At 34.6% G+C, this 9,714-nt stretch overlaps 1 protein-coding gene across 1 annotated transcript in view; it reads left to right on the forward strand.

Moving 5' to 3' along the window:
• The window catches only part of LOC106471792 (unconventional myosin-Va-like), a 21,363-nt gene extending 13,171 nt beyond the window's left edge, over window positions 1-8,192 (forward strand). The window contains exons 8-12 of the mRNA XM_022400407.1: window positions 962-1,056; window positions 2,068-2,211; window positions 3,019-3,160; window positions 3,453-3,552; window positions 3,817-8,192. Coding sequence (XP_022256115.1) covers window positions 962-1,056; window positions 2,068-2,211; window positions 3,019-3,160; window positions 3,453-3,552; window positions 3,817-3,971 — 636 coding nt within the window. The 3' untranslated portion in view covers window positions 3,972-8,192. The remainder of the gene's footprint in view (window positions 1-961; window positions 1,057-2,067; window positions 2,212-3,018; window positions 3,161-3,452; window positions 3,553-3,816) is intronic.
• Window positions 8,193-9,714: the final 1,522 nt, after the last annotated feature.

Below are 9,714 nucleotides of genomic sequence, written 5' to 3' on the forward strand. Positions count from 1 at the left end.
CCACCGTACAATCACAGTTATAAGCTAGGCCTACTTATGCTACACAATCCTATGTAAGCCAATTTGGTTTAAACGTAGCTTTAAGCTAGGCCTACTTATGCTACACAATCCTATGTAAGCCGATTTGGTTTAAACGTAGCTTTAAGCTAGGCCTACTCACGTTACACAATTATATATAAGCCGATTTGGTGAAACGTAGTTTTAAGCCAGGCCTACTCATGCTACACAATCCTCTGCAAGTCGATTTGGTTTAAACGTAGCTTTAAGCTAGGCCTACTCACATTACACAATCATTTGTAAGCCGATTTGGGGAAACGTAGTTTTAAGCTAGGCCTACTCGCGTTACACAGTCCTATGTAAGCCAATTTGGTGAAACGTAATAAATAAATTATTAATAATAAACTACAAAATTCACTGATTATCTCTACCAGAGAAACAAGCTTAAATCTCGTTATTTGCTTGTTTACATAGCTTAAACTTTTCCAACTACTTTCTTGTGTTTAGTTATGTTTAGTTAACTGACCTTAAAACAAGTAGAACATGTGAAAACTGTTAGTATACTTACTGCTAGACAATTAGGACTAAACAGCTTGATAATTAATAACTAGATCCATACATTTAAACTTTACAGCTACAACGAATGACAACTAGACAAACAGCCTTGTATGAATTTTTTTTGACAGTTTTAATTTCTTTTAACACAGAACATCATAACGTAGAGTTAAACTACTGAGATTATTGAAAAAAAAAAAGAAATAAAACGGAATTAAGGTAGAGTAGGTTATAAAAACGTAAATTGTTTTTCCCATTTCTTCTTTAGTGTAGAGTTTTTGTGGGTATGTAGTAAAGTTTTACGTTATATTTTTGAAGTAACTAAATTATTGATTGTTGCATTATATAAACGTATGCGACATCTAATGGATTTAGATGTATTTTTGAATTCATCTCTTTCTGTTTACAGATCGTATTAGATTGTTTCGCAAGAGTACTAAAAGCCAGCAAGTTGACGACTGCTTCCACATCTTGGTCATTAGGAAAAAGACACATCTTTTTAAGGTTTGACAAGATGCCACTATATGATAAAAATAGTTTAAATGTTCCTCTAACTGATAGCTGTAATATTTAACAACTAGAAACAACGTATAACCTTAAATATAGTTACAGAAAAACAGAAGTATTATTGTTTCTCGTGAAGTTACTTAATTAATTAGTGTATTTTGGGCTTCTGACGTATTATACTTATAATTGCCATAAGACATTAGTATTAGACCTATTAGGCCTAATAATCATATCTTATGACAAGTATAACTGTAATAAGTTTTCTCACAAACTGTTCATAAGACATTAGTATGAGACCTATTAGGCCTAATAATCATATCTTATGACAAGTATAATTGTAATAAATTTTCTCACAAATTGTTCATAAGACATTAGTATTAGACCTATTAAGCCTAATAATTATATCTTATGACAAGTATAATTGTAATAAGTTTCTCACAAATTGTTCATAAGACATTAGTATTAGACCTATTAGGCCTAATAATTATATCTTATGACAAGTATAATTGTAATAATTTTTCTCACAAATTGTTCATAAGACATTAGTATTAGACCTATTAGGCCTAATAATTATATCCTATGACAAGTATAATTGTAATAATTTTTCTCACAAATTGTTTATTTCAACAGACAAATGTTTTATAGTTAGTTTCTAGCACTATTATTTTTACAGGGATTTCAACCAATTTCACTAAAATAATTATTTTTACAGTTTAGAAGTGCATAATTTGTAAATTTGTTTTAAAGATACATGATGAATTAAAATGCGTTACGATGAGCAATCTAGAAATATTTTTAAGGGTTTATATAACTATAACGGCTTACAAATATTAAATATTTGAGCATTTCTTTAGATTGCATATTGTTCCATTGTGTATGCATTGAATGCAAAGTCGTTTTAAGAAAAACATTGATTTTTAGCTTTCAGATTTTATTTTATGCCATTTTTTTATGTTGTGTTTTTAATCTATGCAGTGATTAGTATTAGAGGTCAGTTGTTTTTTGCAGCGAGGGGGCGCGACAGGAACTGGAGAGGTTACGAGCAGAGCGACGCAACAACGCAGCAATGCTTGTCCAATCAACGTGGAGAGACTGGAAACTACGTAGGGGGTGGCTCACGTTTCAACGTAACCCTCGACCACGGGCCACAAAGTAAGATTTATATCTTGTATTATTTGATAAGGTAGTTAAACACATCATCAAGTAATATAGTTATTAATGAACTTCGTAAAATGTCGAAAAAAAAAAACGAAATCAGCATGAGTACTTCGCGTTAACTTTTTCCATAGCTTCTGCTATGCCTAATTATCAAAGCTAGTCGAACTTTCTTAGTTAACTGCAAGTTCTGGAAAAATGATCTCCATAAAATGGGAATCCTTACGGAAATGTAACTTTAAGTCAAATTGTCCCTGGTGACTGCTGGGAAACTCGACCTCGATGTCCCTGGTGACTGCTGGAAAACTCGACCTCGATGTCCCTGGTGACTGTTGGGAAACTCGACCTCGATGTCCCTGATGACTGCTGGGAAACTCGCCCTTGATGTCCCTGGTTCAGGGATTTTGAACAAGCACTGTGTTAAGTTTAACCATTGGAAAGTATGCTTACTGTGACAATTGTGAAGAAACTAGACTGTTTTAAAGTTAGTCACTTGATAAGCAGAAAGAGTACTTTCTGAAAAATATGCATTAATTATACTGAACAGAAAGAGTGATCCTGAAAATTATTGTATAACATAAAATTATAAAAACAGTCAAACTGAATACGTGCTCAGCTGTGGTTTCCAAGTAGGCTTAGTGGTAATCAAGTTATAAAAACAGTCAAACTGAATACGTACTCAGCTGTGGTTTCCAAGTAGGCTTAGTGGTAATCAAGTTATAAAAACAGTCAGACTGAATACATGTTGAGTTTTTGTTTCAAAAAAAAAAGTTTCATATAGATAAATACAAATATTTTTTTCAGACCTTTTCCTTACCCCCTTCCACCTGCTATTGCGAACACTTCTAGACCACGCCCTCAACCTGTTGCTGGAACCCCTCCTACTGACGTGGAGAAAGATCACAAAGGAATTAAACACCTATTTTCTTTCCTTGGGCAAGATCTGGTAGTTTTGATTTTTACATAATCTTCCTGTAAACATGTTGTACGATACTAAGAAACAATAAGTTATCTTCTCTGAAACCTCAGTCATTTACTCACGGTATACAAGCTTGGAGAAGATAAATTTACAAATAATCAATTAACAGAGTTTCCACTTAGCTCTTCCTCTAACTAATTATATTTGCATGAATAAAACACGTGACTTTAACAGTAACCTGAGAGTAACTGGTTGAGATGTCAGTATTGAGGATGGTATTTTTGGATAGCGATAATGAAAGACTGTTCATTTTATGAAGGAACGCCCGCCTGCAGTCCCCCCCAGTCGGCCGTACACTGTGACTGGCAGCACCAGAATAGGGTACCCTCAAACCAGGGTAATAAGGGTTAACTTTCCAGGTTAGTCTGTCTGTAAAATTAAGGAATTCTAGACAGTGTTTGTAACATGAAAATACAATGATTATTTGTGGAATGACAAGAAATCTTGAAATATTTCAACTTGTTCCTTATGTAGACTGCTGTATTACGTACTAATAGTTAAGTATGTGATAAGTATGTTTTATAACATATTAAAAAAGTCCACTGTAACTTATTGAATATATATATTGTTTCTTATCTAACTTGAAATTTGTTAAGTAATTTAAATATGTGCCATTATTATAGAAGACGGCAGCGGGGAAGTTCAGATGGCCAAGGGCGAAACGGTGGTGGTGTTGGGAGCCTCCGAGCGACGCGGCCATCTGGTGGTGGACCACAAAAACCACAAAATCCATGTCCCATACCAGTATCTAGAACTAAAGACCACAGCCAACACTTAACTTGTAAAAGGGGCCCTACAAGAGTCATGTCGTACACAGAGTCAAGGTCGTCGTGTAACTAGGAGTAAGTCATTATTAAGTTTCATTGTTGACTGATCGTAACTCCTAGAACTGATGTTACTGTTGGTGTAGAAGTCAGTGTTCAAAGTAAGTCATTATTAAGTGTCATTGTTGAGTGATCGTCGTGTGACGCCGAGTATTGGTGGATTATTAGTTGAAAGCAGCTTTGTAAGTGTAAAACACATGTACAAGAGTCATCACACTTAAAGTAACTAACACACTTAACAACATTTGTATATATACTGAACAGTACGTACGTTACGTTCTGGTACTCGTCCCTAATTATTTTTATAAGGAAAAATAAACCCAAAAAAGTCGATTTGTTAATTATGTTAATATGTTTTATATTTATAGAATTTTCAATTTAAGTGTCAAGTTATTAATGTATTTACTAATTCAGTTAATTGTACATTGTTGGTGAGAAAATATTGTTCCAAAAACATGTATAGATCTTTACCAGTGTGGATTTTTTTTTTATTCTGAAGTAGTCAATGCAAAACATATCAAATTTCTTCTGGTGTTTTCAAGTGTAAACATAATCGTTGTTTCATATGAAGAAACTGAAATAATTCAATCATTTTCGTATGTGACGTCAATACTTATTTGACTTCTTGGTACTTCCGATAACAGCAGTGACTAACTAATACGATAATTCTACACTAGCAACACCTGTAAGATAGTGGAAGGACTACTAACTTAGGTTTACAAAGCATGCGATCTGTTTAAATAAAGATATAAATCACGACTTAAATTGATGAAACATAACAGAACGCCATCTGGTGTAAGTTACGAATTACAAGTACATATATTTGCAAAGCAAGCGACCTACTTAAATAAAGCTTTAATGACGAAGCAAAGTGATGAAACATAATAGAGAAAAGTAACTTATAATTACTGTATGGTGGTTACAAGGTTGGTCAAATTGACCGAGTCCATATAGAGTTTAGAGTAGAGAAAAAGTTTGATAGAAAAAAACAAACAAAAACGTTTGTTATTTATTAAGGAGGCTTTAAAGGTTTGACAAATGAAATTTGGAAATTTTGAGATGAAGAAAAATATTTTTAACCTTAAAATGAAAGTCATTGCACTCGAAGCAGTCGACACTCTGATTTCATACATTCATGAAATATTTCGTAAAAATACGTAGTAAAAATGATTTTTGTGTGCAAAAAAGAAATGAGTTCTAGTGTTTACTGAAGGCTTGCTAAATTTCATGAAGATACACAAAATGTATTAAAAGTTACAGTTTGGAAACTGATTAATTTGGGGTTATGAGGTCGGTCACATCGCCCGATCTCGTATAGAAAAAGTTAATATCTTTGAACAAGGTTCATTATACCTTAACTAAATACCGACAGACTACTGGGTGAACATAATTTTAATTAATGCCGCAGAAAAAAGTTCATTATACCTCTTACTAAATACCGACAGACTACTGGGTAAACATCGGTTCAGTTATACCACTGAACAAGGTTCATTATACCGACAGACTACTGGGTCAACATTGTTTCAATTAATTCCGCCGATTAATTCTTCCTCAGTTTCGGCTATTTTCACATCACTGCGTATGTTTGTTCTCCAGTTCGAAGGTTGTCTTCATCCATCAACGTGCAAAAAAATTAAAAAAACAAAGACTAGGGTGTTAATTTATAACTTTTATTACTGTTTCTGGTTTAACTGGATAAGCATTTGACGTCATAGTTCTTTTGGTTGTTCTTTATTATTAATCACAAAGCTACACAAAGGGCTATCTGTGCTCTGCCCACCACGGGTATCGAAACCCGGTTTATAGCGGTATAAGTCCGCAGACATACCGCTGTGCCACTGGGGGGGCTTTACGTCATAGAAAAAAAATGCAAAAATAAAACTTAACTCAAAACATATGTAATGTGTAAGCGGTTATGGAGAAAAGTGAATCTCAAATAATGCTTAATAGTTAGTAGAGTAAAAGAACAGAAATTCAAGATCCAATTGTGTGAGTAAACTGCAATCCAATCTCCAGTTGTGTTAGTAACCGGCAATTCAACCACCAGTTGTGTCAGTAACCGGCAATTCAACCACCAGTTGTTTCAGTAACTGGCAATTCAATCTCCAGTTGTGTGAGTAAATGGCAATTCAATCTCCAGTTGTGTGAGTAAACGGCAATTCAATCTCCAGTTGTGTCAGTAACCGGCAATTCAACCACCAGTTGTGTCAGTAACCGGGAATTCAACCACCAGTTGTGTGAGTAAACGGCAATTCAATCTCCAGTTGTGTCAGTAACCGGCAATTCAACCACCAGTTGTGTCAAGTAAACCGGCAATTCAATCTCCAGTTGTGTCAGTAATCGGCAATTCAATCTCCAGTTGTGTGAGTAATCGGCAATTCAATCTCCAGTTGTGTGAGTAAACGGCAATTCAATCTCCAGTTGTGTGAGTAAACGGCAATTCAATCTCCAGTTGTGTCAGTAAACGGCAATTCAATCTCCAGTTGTGTCAGTAACCGGCAATTCAACCACCAGTTGTGACAGTAACCGGCAATTCAATCTCCAGTTGTGTGAGTAAACGGCAATTCAACCACCAGTTGTGTGAGTAAACGGCAATTCAACCACCAGTTGTGTCAGTAAACGGCAATTCAACCACCAGTTGTGTGAGTAAACGGCATTTAAAGCTCCAGTTGTGTGAGTAAACGGCAATTCAACCACCAGTTGTGTGAGTAAACGGCAATTCAATCTCCAGTTGTGTCAGTAAACGGCATTTAAAGCTCCAGTTGTGTCAGTAAACGGCAATTCAACCTCCAGTTGTGTGAGGGAACTGAAATTCAAGCCCCAATAGTGTCCAGAAACAGAAATTCAACATCAAGAGTGTGAAGAAATATAAATTAAAGCCACAAAAAAGCTTTAGAAAAATATCGCATGTGAAAGGTTAGGTAGTGAACATAATTTACTATATCCTAATAAGCTACGACTGGGTTGGCTATATCTTGGCATCATCAGTTATTGGGTTGGTTATATCTTGGCATCATCAGTTATTGGGTTGGCTATATCTTGGCATCATCAGTTATTGGGTTGGTTATATCTTGGCATCATCAGTTATTGGGTTGGCTATATCTTGGCATCATCAGTTATTGGGTTGGTTATATCTTGACATCATCAGTTATTGGGTTGGTTATATCTTGGCATCATCAGTTATTGGGTTGGTTATATCTTGGTATCATCAGTTATTACTTTGGAAATTTAAAGAACAAATTACGTCATTTTTAACTATACTGTTGATCTTTGAACCGTTTTTATTAAATCTTACCCAAAGTTGTTTTGTTTATTAAATAAAAAAGCTACACAATGGGCTCTCTGTGCTGTGCCCACCAAGGATATCGAAGCCTCCTCATTTCCGGATCGAGATATAGGTAAATCTGAGAGGACCTGGTTCGATGTCGACCTCTTCCTTTCGAAACCTTGGTTTTAGCGTCATTTAAATAAAGCCTTCAAGGCTTACCGTTGAGCCACTGAAAGACTAGTTACACGCTGATTGGCTGTTAGCTTTGTGACATCACTTCGTGATTAATTACCGAGTTATTTTATATATTACTGTAAATATTTGCCCATTTGTTAATACGTATGAATTTTAATCAAAGCAGCATCTTCAGTTTGTTCTTAATCTCTCTGTGGTAGTATAAAAACAGAATTGATTTAAGCAAAATATTTCTTGACAGGTACAATACATATTAGTGACCTCTTCTGGCAGATTTAGGAAATAAAAACAATATTCTAATAGAATGTATTCTCGCTCACGAGCGACAATGATTTAAATCTTTTTTTTCTTCTACTATATATCTAATAAAGAATCATCAAAACAATACTTAAAACAAGATTGGTTTTCTTATTGTTACTTGTCCAGATTAAGATTATAAATGATGTTCTTATTATTCAAATTCATTCTTGTTTACAAATGAAAAAAGTAAAGAAATGACGTAATTAAAAGCAGCTCAATTGTCTCATTTAGTTAATTCATACCGTTGTTTGTTTATTTTTACCGTTTTCAAAAAACAGATTGCTGTAATATTTTGTTGTACAATTTCTTTTTCATTTGAATACAAGTCCGAAATTAGTTTTCATTCCAATGTTTGTGTGAAATACGATGTATATTTATATGTATAAAATACAATTTCTTTATGTATACGTTATGTCTGTACATTTCTGTTTTATTAAGTTAACACAAAAGCCGTTTTATTGAACTTTAGAAAGGAGGGGTATTCGAGTGCCTTGTGCTGCCATCTTGTGTCATCAAGAAATAACATACAGGAGTGTTGCTAAGATGACTGATGTGATATTATTAAAATTTTACGTTTTATTAAACAATATATTTGTACTTTTGCTTATTATTCACTGTGATAATGAAGAACGTACAGTAATATAATTAAGTAACAATTTTTAAAACACATAAAGTTCATGCAGTCACCGTAACACCTCAGATTATCTATAATCCTAAAATATATTTTTTTTTACTTAAAAACTAATACATTTTTAATTGCTTTGCTTAACAGAAGGGTGTATTACCCAGAAATTTCAGTATTTAAACTACAGTATGCTTCTTGTCCAGATATTTCTAGATACACATATTTTTTGGCACTTTATTTTCTAGCAAAAAAAAAAACAAACAACAACACATAACGTAAAATAAATTTATCACTTCTAATGGCGAAACACACACACACACACACACAAATTACAAAGCGTTTATTGTCCGTCTAATATTTAAAAATTCCGAAACTATTTGATACAAAGTAAAATGACTACACTTTCTTGTGGTTCAAAATGACGAGTGAGGTCCAGAGAGCTAGATTTTTTACTTCTTGTTAATCGAGATACTGTGATCGTTTCCGTGAATGGACAGGTTAAGATAACATGAAACGGTCTCCTTTGACGACGAGGAAACTCGTGGCTGTTTCGTATATACGGTATTACAACGCTGATCCAGTGAAAGAACAATACAGTACCTTATGAAAACAACCGTGTATTTATAAATAACGTTTAGATCGTGGAACAATAAGTTTCAACACTTGCACGTGTCCTCTTTAGTCGAACCTTTCTTCGGCTCACAGAATGGCTCCCCGAGTTATTTTTGAAGTACAAACTTTTAGCTCATAGCTCCGTCATCTCTTGACCGATTTGAGATATAATAACAGTTTTGGACTCGGGAGGTAAAACCCTTTCGATTGATGTATTTGACCACGCCCAAGGTTTCATAGATAAATTTACTCTAATTCTGCCGCGGCTATTGAGGATTCCCTCTTGTTCAGATACATGGGAACTCTTTATCATCAAATCAACAAAATTAGAAATTATCAATATATACGTATGTATGGAAAGTTCTCTAATCCAAAGGTTGCTAAACTTCAACACCTCTAAAGGTCGTTTTAATCTGAATCCCTTTCTGACGTCATATGTCCCGAACCTACTTGGAATTTCCGTTATAAAATAAGATGTGTTTGTTTGTAATTAGGCACAAAGCTACACAGTGGGCTATCTGTGCTCTGCCCACGACGGGTATCGAAACCCGGATTCTAGCGTTATAAGTCCGCAGACATACCGCTGTGCCACTGGGGGTGGGGGCAGGTGTGTGTTTGCTTGTTTGTGATTAATCACAAAGCTACACAGTGGGCTATCTGTGCTCTGCCCACGACGGGTATCGAAACCCGGATTCTA

The sequence above is a fragment of the Limulus polyphemus genome, unplaced genomic scaffold (assembly GCF_000517525.1).
Source record: "Limulus polyphemus unplaced genomic scaffold, Limulus_polyphemus-2.1.2 Scaffold4862, whole genome shotgun sequence".
Lineage (NCBI taxonomy): Eukaryota > Metazoa > Arthropoda > Merostomata > Xiphosura > Limulidae > Limulus > Limulus polyphemus.